Source organism: Phocoena sinus, chromosome X (genome assembly GCF_008692025.1).
Source record: "Phocoena sinus isolate mPhoSin1 chromosome X, mPhoSin1.pri, whole genome shotgun sequence".
Taxonomy (NCBI): domain Eukaryota; kingdom Metazoa; phylum Chordata; class Mammalia; order Artiodactyla; family Phocoenidae; genus Phocoena; species Phocoena sinus.
In genome coordinates this window covers 32,485,481-32,503,617 of record NC_045784.1, presented here as the reverse complement: position 1 = coordinate 32,503,617, position 18,137 = coordinate 32,485,481, and the positions used below count along the sequence as shown (strand labels likewise).

General features: G+C 36.7%; 1 protein-coding gene across 1 annotated transcript in view; it reads right to left on the bottom strand.

The window, feature by feature from the left end:
* Positions 1 to 18,137, bottom strand: part of CFAP47 (cilia and flagella associated protein 47) — a 533,433-nt gene that overhangs the window by 158,811 nt on the left and 356,485 nt on the right. The window contains 4 exon segments of the mRNA XM_032618881.1: positions 1,964 to 1,979; positions 2,601 to 2,785; positions 3,539 to 3,682; positions 4,163 to 4,359. Of these exon segments, the coding sequence (XP_032474772.1) occupies positions 1,964 to 1,979; positions 2,601 to 2,785; positions 3,539 to 3,682; positions 4,163 to 4,359 (542 nt within the window).

Below are 18,137 nucleotides of genomic sequence, written 5' to 3'. Positions count from 1 at the left end.
GTTTTGAGGCAGATAACTTGGGAAAAGAACTGATTTTTCTTGACCAAAAGTTATGGGTGATCTTTGTGGCAGAAGTTTCAACAGAGTAGAGGAGATACAAATGGACCACCATGAAATAAGAAGTGATCGTGTAAATATTGCTTTTTCAAGAAGTTTAGCAATCATGGAAAATATAGAGGGTAATAGTTGAAAGGCTATTGTTAGAGACAAGTTTTATCTTATAATGGAAAATCTTTGAGAATATTTATAGATTAAGAAAAATAATCCAACAATGAGGAAGGTATTGAAAGAGAGAGAAAGAGAGAGAGGGGTGAAAAGAATGAGAATCAGCCTTGAGTGCCCAGAGGCCAACTTCATTTTACACATTGAAGAATGAAGATTGAGAATCAGAAGCATTTCAGTAGTCTCAAAGGGAGTGCAAGATGAATCCTGACACTATAAAGCAAAGTTTCTCAGTCTAGCCTTTCTCCTTAGCAGCACCTCAGTTGTTTCTCAATAGAATTTCCATTGAAATACCAGCAATAAACTAAATATTATGAATGAAAAGAAAGGGCAAATTGGTAATGCTCATTAGTACATGCTGATTAAAAATAATGGTGATTTTCAAATTAAGAAAGGTGATACTTTATTCATAATATCTCTAGAGACAAATGTTTCTTCGGTCTTAAACATGTTTCTGTTCTTTTATAATTGTTGGTGCTATTTAAATATAGAAATATAGAAGAACTGGAATACATGAACAGTATTATTAATATCTTAATGAAATGACATTTAATTAATTTAATATGTAGTATCTTTAATTACAGAAAGGGCCTCACTGAAAACTTACACTCTAAAGGTAAAATTAACTAGATTCTTCCATTTTACTTGTGTATTGAAACCATATAAATATAGACTTTGATTATTTCCTGTAAGTACAATTCTGCTATGAACAGAATTCCACTTCTACATTTAATTAGAAAAATAGTTAATATAGCATAATTATTATTTTTAAAGGCCTACATTTTTTAAAAAATGCATTCATTCTGAAGAATAAAAGTTTTAAAAACCTACAGACATCACCTCTGCCAAAACAAAATGAAATAACCAATGTTAAGAAATTAAGCAATTTTTTCTTTAACCTGTTTTCATCAAACTCATAAGACAGGATTTCTTGCTCACGAGAAAATTCTGGAAGGGGAAAGGGAGTGGTGGAAAAATGATTTTTTTCCTTAGCTATAGCAAGTGCAAGTAGTCATGCTCTTTTCTTTTCTTTTCTTTCCTTCCTTCTTTCCCTCCTTCCTTCCTTCCTTCCTTCCATTTGAAAAGCCATCCATTATGTTTGTATCCGTTCATTAAACAAATGTTTCTTGAAAAACTATTATGTGCTTGATACTATGATTTATGCTAAGTACAAAAGTATGGATACGAGGGGCATGCCCCTTTTCTCACAGTTTGTAATCTGGTGGAGAAGAATAATCTGGTGGAGAACAGGTAATAGCAATAGGATGTAATGTACATGATGGTGGGAAAAGTAAAAAAAAATGCTGTGGAAGCACATGAAAGGCATCTAATCCAGGTTTATGGGGATGTAGAAGAAGTCTTGGAAAAGTGGCATCTAAGCTTTGTCATAAAGAATGAAAAGGAGTTAGACATACACAGAGAAGTGGAAGATAGGGAACTGGATAGAGATTTCCAGGCAGTAGTAAAAGGAAATACTATATACAATGGCCTAAGTGTGGCTGGAGCCAGGAGTGCTAAGAGAGAAAGCTGAGCAGATAGGCTTTTGAAACATGTGAAAGCCACTTCAGGGAGCCTGGACTCAATCCTGAAGGCAAGAGATGACAGTGAAGAGTTTTAGCAGGGGAGTGAGAAGATGAGATTTTCATTCATAATATTCACTCTATTTGCAATCCAGTAAGAAAAGAAGAAGAAAATCAATGCACATATTTTTCAAGATTACCAAAAAAAGCAGAGGAAAAACCCAGAGAATTTCTAAACTTCTGATGTACCCTCTAAAACTAGATTCAGGCATCTATGATGGACAGATATTTGAAGCTTCTTTGAGGATTCTATTGGGCACATAATTTGTAGATAAATATGGGAGTGGAGAGTAGAAAATTTTATTTTCAGATTTGCTTAAACAAATCAAGGGAGAAGGGCCAAGTACAAAACCTCATAAAAAATAAAGATGTAACTAATTATGCATTTCTTCACATTCCCACTATTATTTACACTGGTAAATGATAGGATACACTTTTGAAATTTCATGCCTGCAGATATCACATTACAATTTTAAAAGCTGTTTAAAAGTTTTTAAAAAAATATCTTTCATTGTCATGTACAATTTCTTCAAGTGAAAATACACATGACTCAAATAAGTAAATTTTAATGTGTTTTATGATTATATACTAATATTTAGATATAAAACTTGTTTGGTGCTAATTCAACTTTATAATCAAAATGGCATTTTAAAAGCTGCTGGACTAATAGGAGAATTCTAACCATCTCCTTATGTCACACTGCTTCACCTAGTTAAGTAAAATTAAATGTTTTAAAATATCATATAATTCAATATACTCCTTCTGAAAACACTTTCATACCAAAAAAAAAAACCAAACCAAAATCTTACCTTAAATGTTAGGATGCTTGTTATATAATTGGGCATCATTATGGGTTTATTTGTTATCTCCCCCACTTGACAGTCTACGGTGATGTGTTCCAAGGCCAGCGGTCTTCTTCCAATCCCTTTTATGTCAAAGATATGCTCCATACCATCTACTTCATTTTGTAGAGTAAGTTTGCCCTGTGACAAATCAGCCAAATTTCAGCTCTATAGGAGTGACAGTTGGATGCCAACCGTCTCTTCTATTTTAGTAATCTTGAATCTGATCGATGAAATGAGCTTTCAAGGAGGTGCTAGTCATTAGCTTTTCCAGTTTATATATAAATACTTCTACTGAACGAATAAAGATGAATTTCCTGTGAAAAGCTCTTCATTTCTTTTCACTTTCTCTAAGTGACAGTTTAATAGGCGTTCTCATACATAGCAATTATATGCCTGTTTACATCCTTGTCAAAGAAATATGACTTAAGAAAATATTTTCTGAAGTACAGACTTCCTTACTGAATACAAAAAAAGCAATGATTTTACTTTGTTAAACATATTATGTAAAAATAATCTAGACATAAATATTGACAGCCTATGACATTGTGACTTTCAGAATATTTATCCCTCAAGTTACAACATTTATTAAAGTTTCAAGCAGAGTGAACACTAATGATCAAATTCATGGAAAATATAACTTTTTAAAAAAAATTTTTTTTAGTTTAATTTTATTTTTTTATACAGCAGGTTTTTATTAGTTACCCATTTCATACATATTAGTGTATATATGTCAATCCCAACCAATCTCCCAATTCATCACACCACCACCCCACACCCCCCAGAAAATATAACTTTTCTGCAAGAAAATTTATCACAAATTATATATGTTAACATCACACATTGGTTTATCGACATATTAAAGCTAGGGAAAAAAAATCAGTGAGTTCATACCATAATCTCACATTCCAAAATAGGTTTGAATGTGAGAGGATAATTCACAGTCTCACTTGGTCCAACATGTAAAACAGGAGGTCCATAAAACCATTCTCCTTCTATAGTAACTTGACATTTCCATTCATTCTTTGTTTTATTATTCTGAAGCATGAAAATAAAGACAGAAAAATATCAGATAGAAAAATATCAGTGTAAAAAATTCAAAATTCCTTACAATTATATTACCTTCCTTGATGCTATTATCACCCACTAATAGCCAAGCTACAGCCAATCACTGTTCTTAGTGCCTATGAGCACATTTTAATCAAGTATAAAGATCACAACTGAATCTGGAGCAGAGTGATCTGAGAGACCATGACTCTGCTTGGTTTGATGATAGGTTAAGGAAGTTAGAATTAATTTTTTAAGCAAAGAGATCCAGCAGGAGTGATTAATCAGGTGAGTAATATGATAACATTTATATTCGGGAATAAAACTGTGACATCAATATGGAGAAACAAATGGCCACACATAATGCAATTAGGAATTGGTAAGAGTTCAGATGAAAGGTTTGAAGGACTTTAATTGAGACAGTGGCAGTGGGAATGAAGAAAAGTATGAAAAAAAAAAGTCTGTGCTTACTATTGGAATATTCTGGGTAAGGGCTTCAAATGCTGGTGTTTCAAAATCAAATCTGGCCTCTGGACGTTCTTCATTTACCACACCTTCAATGCAATAGACATGCACATCATACCTTGATGTCAACAAGATTTTACAAGGGTAGCGTCCAGGACTGAGAGGAACAAATCGTAAAGGAACTGGAACAGATCCATCTGTAACTATCAAAACAATTAAAAAATGGTTTAATCATTTTTGATGGTATAAATCCTAAGATTCATTTTCAGGTACAGCAATATTTTATTTTTTTGGATTTAATTGTATCATAAAATCCAGAAGAGACTAGGTTATAGCAAGGTAACACATTACCCCTCAGTCTCCTGGGCATTACAAGCAAGTTTATTTTTTATTAATGACAGAATATATCCTGCATAGGTCAGAGGAAGGTTTGCTCCATAAAGCCACTGAGGGACCCAGGCACACCACTCCTTCTTCATTTACAGGTCAGGGAAGAGTAACTGAAAGTTTGCTCAAGGGCTTTTTAGTGCTCAGCCCAAAGTTAACACACATCACAGTTAATTGGTCAGACCCAACCACAGGGTTCTTTCTCAGCTGACAGGGGCTGAGAACTGAGAGATATATGGAATATTTGGCAAGCAATATTATCTGCCACATTTCTATGACATAGAAATGCTCTGTCCCATAGCAATCAAAATAAGTTGCAACTTGACCAGCAGATAGAAATAATTTTTCATAGTTAATAACCAAGGGAAGCCAAAAGAGGCATGTCCAATGAATCCTTTTCATATCACCTTGTTATACCATATACCTTAAGTTAATAGCTAATATCATTTCTTATGGTGGGCAGGATGTCTATGCTGGTCCTTTCCTTCCAGGCAATACTACTTTTTCTCTGAAGGTCACCATTTTCTTATTCTCCAGGAAATGAGAAAACAGTTATAAAAATCTCTCAACCCTAAAGTAGGATGCAGTATAATACTATAATACAAATTTCACTGCTAAAGCCAAAGTATTTAAGTTATAGATGAGAAACAAGTGCTAAAAAATGTTTAGAAGCCTAACTCTGTTCAAGGAAATTCTCCAAAACCAAGAAGACAAATCAAGCTTATCAACCAATGGACAAGACAAGTATTATGACATTAATTGGCTATAATTTTAATTCACTCACATTTAACACCCTGAATGTTAAAAATGGCAAACTTGTTTTCAAATACACTGAAGTCTATATGCCAAGAAGACCAGTCATTCTTGCAAGAACATTAACTGTTTTAAATCATTTTTAAAACATATTGAAGATGTGTATGTATGTGTTATACGTTCTGTTACACGTTTTAAAAATATATTCATCATATATTATATAGAATGTATTATGTGTTGTATATGTCATATATTATGTATAATGTCATAGTTATATGTTAAAAAACACTGACAGTGGATCACACTTGAAATCTATATTACATCTAACCAAAGTCCAAGATTCTCAGCTGGTCTAAGGAGGAAACAAAGGCTGTCAGAATGTTGTAATTTTTATTTCGTCCTTTTCAAGTACAAATCTAATTTTAGAATAATTTTTTTTTCTTGTCAAAAAGGACTCCAGGCACATTTTATCATCTGTTGTTCACTGATTACTTTCATTCTGAGAAAAGTATTTGAATTGTGGCAACACCGTTAGAACAAAACAGGTGAGATAATTATTTGATTAAAATTTGTTGCTTTATTATCAGAAAGGAAGAAACCACATTTCTCTCTTGCATGAACAGATTGAAATGAAAATACTTAGATTAAGTAATTTAAATAAAATTAAACTTCTTAGAATACGAAATTTAATCAACTTAACAGTAATTTTTTTAACTTTATTGGAGTATAATTGCTTTACAACAGTAATTATTATTTTCATCATCAATAAAGAATAACTAGCCATTTCATGGTAAACAATAACTGAAATGCACAAGCTCAAGTATAAAGCTTCTATCAAAAGCTTTATGTTATACACTATTTCCTTTTCCCTAAAAATATGCACTTCCTATTGATACTGAGTCTGAAAGTGAAAGCCAAGGACATTCTTCAGTGTACATTTTCCAACTCATGAAATGTTCATGAGCAAAGACCCTAAGAAATAAGCCATGCAAGCCCCTCTCCCTTACAAGTCCAAAAAGAAATTCATCATAATAGTGGAATTCATGGAAATGATAGTTTTGTTGAAGATATATTGATAAAACAATATTTGTTGTACTTAAACATCTGAAATAATTTAATTAATTCATGCTAGACAAAAAGAGTAGGAATATTATCATATATTACCAACATGAAGCTACTTGTGGATTAAGGTATTCATCACACAGTATCCGCATCACCTTAGATGTAAAATAGCAGAGGTAGAGACTTTTCATATTTAGAAACTTGGAAATTTTCCTGGCCACACTGTGCCACCTTAACATCATTCTCCTTTAAGGACATGTTTTCTCAAAGTCTTTTCCAATTCTGCTCTGTAGCAGATGTCATCCATGCCCTGCCATGTCCCCTTAGCATTTAATCCTCCCTGCGGGCCAGTGGCTTTATGGAAAACAGCTCCTTTCTCCTTGAGGGCTTCCTTTAGTCATAGGAAGGTGCTTAACCCTCGCATGGATCAGGCCAGAAGTGACAGTTAATGCCTGCAGTTGCAGTCCTCAACAAATAATGTATCAAACTGGTGGAAAAATAACCCAGCTTCTTTATCCTTGGGTTGGAATAACTCTGAGGTGAATTCTACACCAACTCACAGAGATTCCCCAGTGCAACTGAGCCCAAATTGCTCACAGTGGCAACTGCTCATTAATACTCCCTGAATTGGCTTCCTCTCTTTACTGTCTCTCACTCTCTCACACTTCTACCTACGGTTCCTGAGATCACTTCTCAAACTACTTGCTCTCAAGGCCTGGTCTCAGGGTCTGCTGTTGGGGATCCCCAACCTAACACATACTCTTAGACCAAGGAAACAGAGCTTGCTGTCCTGGGCCTCATGCTTTCTAGAACCTTACTCTGAATCTCCTGTCATTGTCTCTCTGCGTATGCAAGGAGGACATGGGCCCACTGGGACAGGCCTATGTTGAGCCCAGCCCCATCCTTATTCCAAATTCATGGGATGTCACAATTCACAATCGAAAGTGCTTTGATCCCATTTCCAGTGCCTGCACAGAACTCTTCCCTATGTCAGTCCCCCTGTTGGAAAATGTACACTGAAGTACTCTAAGAGGTGGCTATTAACGGGAAGATGTCAACCAAGATTAATTATGTGGGCTGAGGTTCCTACAAATTTGTACACAATCCCTCTTACAATACATGCTAGATGTGAAGGAAAAAAGAGAATGGGGTGGGCACATGCCCAGGGCCCAGCTATCCTGTGTTTTCATGTTCTAGTGCAAAACTCTGAGGAGGCCAAGAATTCTAAATTCAACTTTGGTCTTCTAGGTTGGTATAAAGCTTTATTTCTCAAGGTGGAATAATAGACTATATTCTATTTAAAAATTTGTTAGTTTGATTTACCACTTTTAAAATTTAGATATATGGTATATGGGCTTCCCTTTGTACTTTTGACCTGGGCATTACAAATGTCAGGGACAATCTGGACCTGTCCCTTCCATCCTTACTCTACTAGATGTAGCTCACCTGGGGCCTTTTCTCTACAGGTGATCCTAGTAACTATGGGAGTTGCTAGGGTTCTGTAATTAAAGATAACCAAAGATACGTAAATTTACCAGATTATAGTTACTAAAGAAAATAAAGGAACATAAACAGAGAATCTCTCTAATGAAAAAATACTTAATTTTATATAACTTTAGCTACTGGAAGAAGTCAGTGTGACCTACCATTTTTAAAATAACCCATAAAAATGGGCATCCAGCACATATAATCTAACAATCCCACTCCTGGGTATATATCTGGAGAAAACTCTAATTTGATACATGCACCCCAATGTTCATAGCGGCACTACTTACAATAGCCAAGACATGGAAGCAACCTAACTGTCCATCGACAGATGAATGGATAAAGAAGATGTAGTATATGTATACAATGGAATACTACTCAGCCATAAAAAAGAATGAAATAATGCCATTTGCAGCAACATGGATGGACCTAGAGATTATCATACTTAGCGAAGTAAGTCAGAGAAAGACAAATATCATATGATATCACTTATATGTGGAATCTAAAAAAAATGATACAAGTGAACTTATTTACAAAACATAAACAGACTCACAGACATAGAAAACAAACTTCTGGTTACCAAAAGGGAAACGTAGGGGAGGGATAAATTAGGAGTTTGGGATTAGCAGATACAAACTACTATACATAAAACTACTATACATAAAATAAATAAGCAACAAGGTCCTACTGTATAGCACAGGGAATTATATTCAGTATCTTGTAATCTTTTCAATGGAACAGGATAGAAAGCCCAGAGATAAACCCACGCACATATGGTCACGTTATTTTTGATAAAGGAGGCAGGAATGTACAGTGGAGAAAGGACAGCCTCTTCAATAAGTGGTGCTGGGAAAACTGGACAGGTACATGTAAAAGTATGAGATTAGATCACTCCCTAACACCATACACAAAAATAAGCTCAAAATGGATTAAAGACCTAAATGTAAGGCCAGAAACTATCAAACTCTTAGAGGAAAACATAGGCAGAACACTCTATGACATAAATCACAGCAAGATCCTTTTTGACCCGCCTCCTAGAGAAATGGAAATAAAAACAAAAATAAACAAATGGGACCTAATGAAACTTCAAGGCTTTTGCACAGCAAAGGAAACCATAAACAAGACCAAAAGACAACCCTCAGAATAGGAGAAAATATTTGCAAATGAAGCAACTGACAAAGGATTAATCTCCAAAATTTATAAGCAGCTCATGCAGCTCAATAACAAAAAAACAAACAATCCAATCCAAAAATGGGCAGAAGACCTAAATAGACATTTCTCCAAAGAAGATATACAGACTGCCAACAAATACATGAAAGAATGCTCAACATCATTAATCATTAGAGAAATGAAAATCAAAACTACAATGAGATATCATCTCACACCAGTCAGAATGGCCATCATCAAAAAATCTAGAAACAATTAATGCTGGAGAGGGTGTGGAGAAAAGGGAACACTCTTGCACTGCTGGTGGGAATGTGAGTTGGTACAGCCACTATGGAGAACAGTATGGGGGTTCCTTAAAAAACTACAAATAGAATTACCATATGACCCAGCAATCCCACTACTGGGCATATACCCTGAGAAAACCATAATTCAAAAAGAGTCATGTACCAAAATGTTCATTGCAGCTCTATTTACAATAGCCCGGAGATGGAAACAACCTAAGTGTCCATCATCGGATGAAATGGATAAAGAAGATGTGGCACATATATACAATGGAATATTACTCAGCCATAAAAAGAAATGAAATTGAGCTATTTGTAATGAGATGGATAGACCTAGAGTCTGTCATACAGAGTGAAGTAAGTCACAAAGAGAAAGGCAAATACTGTATGCTAACACATATATATGTAATTTAAGAAAAAAAATGTCATGAAGAACCTAGGGGTAAGACAGAAATAAAGACACAGACCTACTAGAGAATGGACTTGAGGATATGGGGAGGGGGAAGGGTAAGCTGTGACAAAGCGAGAGAGTGGCATGGACATATATACACTACCAAACGTAAGGTAGATAGCTAGCGGGAAGCAGCCCCATAGCACAGGGAGATCAGCTCGGTGCTTTGTGACCGTCTGGAGGGGTGGGATAGGGAGGGTGGGAGAGAGGGAGGTGCAAGAGGGAAGAGATATGGGAACATATGTATATGTATAACTGATTCACTTTGTTATAAAGCAGAAACTAACACACCATTGTAAAGCAATTATACTCCAATAAAGATGTAAAAAAAAAAGAATATATAAAATATATATATATAAAACTAATCACTTTGCTGTACACCTGAAACTAACACAACATTGTAAATCAACTATACTTCAATATAAAAAAAAAATTCAGTAAGAGAAAGAGCTTGGATTGAGGGCTGTCCATGGGTCACAGGGTTTCCAGGCATTCTCTCTATATAGAACATGCCTTTGTATTTCATGATTTTTTTCCTGAAGCATGTATTGACGTTGTCAGGACGTCCTAAATTTCCTATATTCAGTCTTTTCCAACAAATTGCAAAATTTTGCTGTTAAAAAAAATGTGCAATTTCAGATCCTAGAATACGTCATGGTTGGGACAATAAATCAATACTGCTGTTTTGGTCAGCTAAAACAGCATAACAAACTCTCCAAAACTTAGTGGTTAAAAAAAAAAAACAACACACCGTTTATTTGTTCATGATTCTGTGGCCTAACCTCATTTGGGAAAGCTTACCTGCTTCATGTGGTATTGGCTGGGCTCACTCATGCATTAGGACCTCAACTGGGAATTCTGTCCATGAGCTCTCTAACCTTCTATGAGATGAGCCCAACATTTTTCATACAGTACAGAAGAATGACCAGTAGCAAAACAATGAGAGCCTTGTGCACAAATGGTTATCATATATCTCCTTCTTTCAAATTCCTTAACAATCCATTGGCCAAAGCAAGTCACATGGCCAAGACCAGGGAGCTGAGACCACATATAACATGTGTACAGGCAGATAGGATCCACCTGGGCTTTTACTGAAACAATCTACCATATCTTAACTCCAAAGCAAGATACATGCATTAAACTGGTGAGGTGAAAGATGCAATCAACTAACAGTTAAAAGCTCTGTTTTCTAGTTTTAGTTCCTCTTCTACATTGTGTGATCTTGGGCAAACAACTTAGAGGTCTTTTTTCAGAATTCAAGTTCTTAATCTGTTTAAAAATTAAGGAGTGAGATTTGCTCAATAGCTTTCAAACATTTTATTTTTTGGCTTGGTGGGGCGGGGCGGGGTGGGGAATGTATCTGAACAATACCTAAGACAGAATCTCAGTATATAAAACAAATTAACCTAGAGTCAATCTGGTTGAAGTAAGACACTAGAAGCTCTGATTCACTTCCACAGCCTCCCTATAGACAAACCAAAGCACTTCAGAAGAATGTTACAGCTCTAAAGAATATAATTTCATTAACTGATCTCTTAGGTTTCTTTCTGCTTTAACATTCCATGATTATATGAAAGTACATCAGAAAAGTGGAAGAGACTAAGTAATACAGTAAATTGGTCATTATCTTCTATAGTTAATTATATAAGGATATTACTAGCAAACAATAGTGAGAAATCCTTAACTCAGAAAATGAGGTATCGGGAGAATGAATAAATTTATGATATGAATTCATTTATAAAATGAACTTATAATAAACAGATATTTGTTATAAATTAATGTATGAGTAATTATACTTTCAAATCATGTTTTGGCCTATTTGCTAATCCCACTTCCATCTACTACTGGAAAGATTTAGCGTAGGTTTTTTTCCCATTACACAAGTAAAGGACCAAATCACTTGCCAGTTGGAATTTTACCCATTTTAGTTACTTTATTATGTTCTTTTCGGCACATGAGCATCTACCTCACAAATACTCTGGCAAAGTAAGTGATAGATTCATTGTGTGCTAACAAGTTCTCATTACTGAGTTTACTCATTTAATATCAAAATCATGAAGTGTGCCAAAAGACTTCATATAAAAAAGAAAAAAGTTCAGCAATTGCAATTTAAGAGTGTGCTTGATTTATTTTGTAAAATGTTTTCATTAGCATCATCCACTCAGGTAAAACCATTTTCTGAAATGGTTCACTGCTTAAATTGTCAAATTTAGTATACTATTCAATAAAATAACAATAATTTAAAATGATAGAAACCCATACTAATTACTGACAAATTCAAGTTTTGAAATATTGGTTAAAATGGGTCTTATCACTTCAAAAGAGGCTGGCTGAATTACTTTTGCTTTTCTATCACCAGGAAGATCTAAAATAATATTTAAAGGTCAAAAGAAAGAAATAGGAAGAGAGAGGGAAAGGGGAAAAGGAAAAAAAAGAAGGGGGCTTCCCTGGTGGTGCAGTGGTTGAGAGTCCTTCTGCCGATGCAGGGGACACAGGTTCGTGCCCTGGTCCGGGAAGATCCCACATGCCACGGAGCGGCTGGGCCCGTGAGCCATGGCCGCTGAGCCTGCCCGTCCGGAGCCTGTGCTCCGCAACGGGAGAGGCCACAACAGTGAGAGGCCCGCGTATCGCAAAAAAAAAAAAAAAAAAAAAGAAGAAGAAGAAGAAAGGAAGATGGAAGGAGGACAAAACTAAAGGAAAAAGGGAAGTTGGAATAGAGGAAGGAAAAAGAATGTTTGGGGGATGCTAAGAGAATGGCATGTGACCTTTCCTAACCAACTCCAAATGGTTGAGAGCATCAGACTTGTTGCCCCATGAAGTTTCTAAGTATCTGCAAGCAGAAAAGACTGGTATGCAGTTCCCTGTCAGATTTTGCTGAAAGGCAATACCTATACATCCCCCCAGGTGCTCTAAAGCACAGGAAAAAGACCAGAGAGGGATATCAAAGTGCTATAATAAGCAAATGGCAAGAACTGCCAATTATTTCCAGCACAGTCAAGCTAGGTTTAATAGGTACAGGAATACCTAATCTTGTTAATTGCGTTGGTCAAGACTAGTAGGGCCTTACTAATGTTCTGTTGGCTTGATGTATCAATTATTGAGAGATGTGTAATAAAATCTCCTGCTCTGTGGATTTGTTCATTTTTCTTCCATATTTGCCAATTTTTGCTTTGTACATTTTGAGATTATGTGATTAGGTGGAAATAAGTTCAAAATTTCTCTCTACATTCAAGTATTCCTTTTTAAATTAACACATTTATTTGCCTTAAAGTCCACTTATTCTTTTTTTGTTGGCAGCACTGCATGGCTTATGGGATCTTAATTCCCTGACCAGGGATCGAACCCGGGCCTGGCAGTGAAAGTGCTGAGTCCTAGCCACTGGACCACCAGGGGATTCTCTAAAGTCTACTTATTCTATATTTATGCCAGCTATTTTTTGATTAGCTAATACCTGGCATAAGTTTTTGGATATTTTACCAGGTAATTTTGTAAACGGCATAAAGCTGTATTTCACCTTCCATTGTGAAAATATCAACTTTTATATTTATCATGACTAATGACATATTTATGTTTAATATCTCATTTTGTGATTATTTTATTAATTACAGCTCTTTGATTCCAAGTTTTTCTTCTGAATTCAATTTCCTTCATCCGTAAGTAGATCCTTTGTTCTTTTAGCAACTATTTGTGAGTTTTAAATTGTCCTAATTTCACTGTTGAATTGAAAATAATTTTATTTCAATCTTACTCTTGAGTGATAGTTTATTGGGATTTAAAATTCTAGGCTGACAGTTAATTTGCTTCAGTACTACAATACCATTGTCTTCTGGATTCTATTTTTCCTATTGGTAATTCTGCCTTCAGTATAATTTTTGTTCCTTTGAAACTAGTATGTCTTTTTCTCTTGTTGCTTTTCAGAATTTATCTTGTTTTTGCCATTCAACTGTTTCACGATAAACTAAGTATGAATTTAGGTGTCACTCTGTTAAATTCTAGCATTTAAAAAACTATTCTGTCTTTTCTTTTTCATTTGCTTCTATAAATAGGAGAGGGTTATCTTTCCTAAGTGGTCACCTGTACAGGGTCTCACTCGCCTTTCATTCTGCAGCGATCTCTTAGATCTAAATGTGGAGGTAGCTCAATGCATACCCTTGGGTCAATTTCCTGTATCAAACAAGCATATGTCTGTTAGATGTAGGGGGGATATTTCTTATATCCACTGGCAGGTTTCAAATCACCTAAGGGAAAATTTACATCTTAGAAAATTTCATGAACTTCCTGTCACTGGATAAACTCTAATCCCACCAACAACATGAACCAAAAATCACTTGGACTCTTCCAATCTCTGTTACCAACACCAGATCTACATGCTAGATTCTATACATCCTTATGATAGAATGATGTTCTTCCACATTTTCCTCATACAGTTACAGTCATTTTAAGTTCAGGGGGTTTGTTTTCTTAAAAGAGGTGCAAACAAAGAAGTGTTAATAGAGGATCACCTTGGAGAGTATTTCACCTATATTCATTCATTAGAAAAATATTTTAAAACACCTACTATGTACCAGGAGATATGCAATTAGGAGGCAGCTTCCTAGTTTTCTGGTATGGAAAAGGCAGATCATGGGACTGAACTGTTTTCTTTTTATACCTAAATTATGTTTTAATTAAGCATGAGCCTATGGAGGTTATTAAATGTGTTTTTCAATCAGGCCACATCCTTTCAGTGACTACTGGGAATTCCTCATAGGATTTATGCAAATGAATAGCTGTTATCTTTACTTTACATTGATATTGCATTTCTGAATTTCTGTATGTCTTCAGGGATCATTTAACGGAAAATTAGGAGAGAGCCTATCATGTAATTGTAGCTTGCCGGTATTTAAACTAGGAAGTTGTCTTTTTCATATAACTTTTCTCAGAAGACAAAATTTCCAACAGAAAAGAACTAAAATAAGATTTCACTTTATGGGCTTCCCTGGTGGCGCAGTGGTTGGGAATCTGCCTGCCAATGCAGGGGACATGGGTTTGAGCCCTGGTCTGGGAAGATCCCACATGCCGCGGAGCAACTAAGCCCGTGAGCCACAACTACTGAGCCTGCGCGTCTGGAGCCTGTGCTCCGCAACGGGAGAGGCCGCGACAGTGAGAGGCCCGTGCACCATGATGAAGAGTGGCCCCCGCTCACCGCAACTGGAGAAAGCCCTCGCACAGAAACGAAGACCCAACACAGCCCAAAATAAATAAATAAATAAATTTAAGATTTCCCTTTCTAATTAACCCCTCCATGGGGATGGAAGCAAGAGATTGCAGACAGCAAATTAACTTTGTGTTTTGCATTTTTAATTCTGAATACCATAAACTTTCTCTAATTGTCTTGTATTAAATATAAAATGTTTTGAACAGAGTTGAGTTTTAAATAGATTGATTTACTAAGTGTGTAAATTAGTCTGAATGAACTGTTAGGAAGCCAATAAAAAGCACATTCTCTAGGACTTAGACCAGGGGAAAAGGTTATACAATTTTTGATTAAATGTCTCCCTAAACGTACTATTGCACAGCATGTATTCACTATTGAACACCAAATAGGAAGAATAAGACACTGCTTAAAGTTCACATTTTTTTTTTTACTTGCAGGCTTTATGTCCACAGCTATAAAACAATAAAAGCCAAAGTAAGACATTTATCAAACTGAAAATATCTTATATTAAAACTATAAGGATAAAGAATACACACTCATGGATATTATAATTATTTTGACTTGGTTATGCAAATTATTTGATTTAAAGTATATTTTCGTTGATAACATAGGACACAATCATATCTCATTACTGCATGGTGCAGAGTAAAAAGAAAGAAGCTGGAGCTGGCAAAAACCCAAGCGTTAGGACAGGACATGTATAGGCAACTCAACAAGCTGTAAACTCTGACTATGGGAGGACAGGTATAGGAAGGTAGCCAGATAAGAAAGTCATTTTAGTCAAACAATAGTTATGACTCGGATTTTCAAAAGTAGGAAGTGAAATTATAATCACGTAAGTGGTCCAGAGAAAAGGGGAGCTAGGTCAGGCTGATGTCAGAGGCCAGTCTGCAGTCAAGAAAGACCCAGGATCCCAAGTTCAGGGGCAAGATTCTTGTCTGAGGGGCTTTGGGCTGTCAGAACAAGGGTGGATGGCAGGAAAAGTGTACCAGTACCCAGGGAAGGAGTCTGGAAACAACACACCTGGATTTTAAGAAATAAAGTAGAAACCTATGCCTGGGTAGTGGAACACACCAGAAAGAGAGAGATCCATCACAAGGATGACAGCATATGAATGCGGAGCCAGGGCTGCCAGATTTAATGTCAGAATGGAACTGAGAGGGACCCTATGGGGACTTCCCAGGACAGACACCCCCCCCAGCCCCCACCATGTCCTCCACCTGCCTCTTGTTTGTAGAAAAGCTTTAGTTTCCCAGGCCTGCCCTGAGTCACAAAAGGTTGGCTCAAGAATTAATGATTGAAAGTATGTGGACATATAGTAACAACAAAAAAAAACAGCAGTTAGGCCAGGAGAACTGGTAACAATTTAAATGATAAATCGGTCATATAACGGTCACAAAATCTTTAGTTCCTCCCTAAAGGACAAAGATTACAGTCTGATGCACATTCCTGAGTTGTTTTGCAGATACTAAAACCTCCACCAGATGGAAGAAGTTAACTGCATGATGACTATGAGCACATAGTCCCCAGACCAGCTGGAGCCTGAGGATTGATGACATTAATCCCTGTGACACTGCCCTGGTTACCTCACCATCAACCAATCAGAGAAGTGTGCACAAGCTGATCGTGTACCATGTGACTCTCTCCCTCACCTTGCCTTTAAGACCCCTTCCCTGAAACCCATCAGAGAGTTTGGGTCTTTTGAGCATGAGTTGCCTGGACTCCTTGCTTGGCACCTGCAATAAATGCTGCATTTCCTTCACCACAACCTGCTGTCAGTAGATTGGCTTTACTGTGCTGGTGAACGAACTCAAGTTCAGCTCAGTAACAGAAATATTACTCATGAGACAACGTGGATGACACTGGAGACTGGGGTGGGGGTGGGAGGGTCAGCACAGATGAGCCCCTAGGTGCTGGGTGTGAGAAGAGATTTGGCTCAGGGCCCGTGATTGAACCATGTCAGCAGAGATGGTAGGGGAAAGGGAAGGAAATTGGACAGTGTCTTTCTTGAAAGCTGCAGACAGTTTATCTAGTAGAATTCTCTAAAATATTAATAGTAAGATAACATTGGTATAATGGGTACATTTTATGTGCTTCCTGAGATTCCCTTGGTTCCACCACCTCCAGCAACTTCAACCACTTGTCCCACCTCCGTGTTCCTCTGCCTGAGGATGACCTGTAACTTCCTCTAGAACTAATGAAGTCAACCCCTTGGCTGCTGCTCTACACACAGGTAGATCAGTCCCAATCTCGGAATTTTGGGCTCCTCTTGCCATGATAGGGCATAGAACCTGGCATTCCATGGGGCCAGGGAATGCCACCTTGAAGCCTAGGACCCTTAACACCCATGGAGTAAAATCTGGCAAACAAGAGCAGGAGACAGGAGATATTCCTTTCCTTCCTCTCTCACACTGACTGCTCAGGGGCACTTTCTTTTCACATAGCTTTTCAAAAGTGACACTTGCTGAGCGACCTGTTGCATCTCATCCTAGAGGTAAGTAGTGGACACTAAGGTATTAGCCATGTGGCATTCATTGCTTCCCATTCTTCCCTTCCTTGTTTCTCTTTTTTCTCACACGCACTACCCTGAGTCTGCACAGTAGGGGAGCAGAATTTTACCACCTTAAAATATGTCTCTTTAGCATATTAATTGTTTTAAGTTGGTTATTTTCTGAGACACAGCAGACCTGCTAAGGGCTCTGAAAACCAAGTAAGAATTGCCCTTTTGTAAGAAACATTTACATTGTAAGGGAAATCTCCGTTTGAAAGGGTGTCTCCCTCTATGTATCTGGAAGAGAAGGATGACCAAATCTCTAGAAACTCTTTTATCAATGGAAAAGGCAATGACTTAAGTCTGCATCATAGTCACCCTTGCTTACTGTGTTTTTCCAGGTCACCTCACGCAACTGACTCTCCCCACCCTCAATACCCTCTTATGTCTTTAGCTGAGGATGGTATTTAAGGGGAGGGCTTCGGCCATTTTGGTGGGTTACTCGGTTTTCCTGGGTTTCTCCCATGTCTACATGTTATCAAACTTTGATTTTCTCCTGTTAATCTGTCTCATGGTAATTTAATGCTTAGACCAGCCAGAAGAACCTAGAAGAGTAAAAGAAAATTTCTTACTCCCAGATAGCACCATACAAGTAAAGCATCAGTATTTAATTCTTGCCTCAGACTTCATTTTCTAGGGGACTCAAA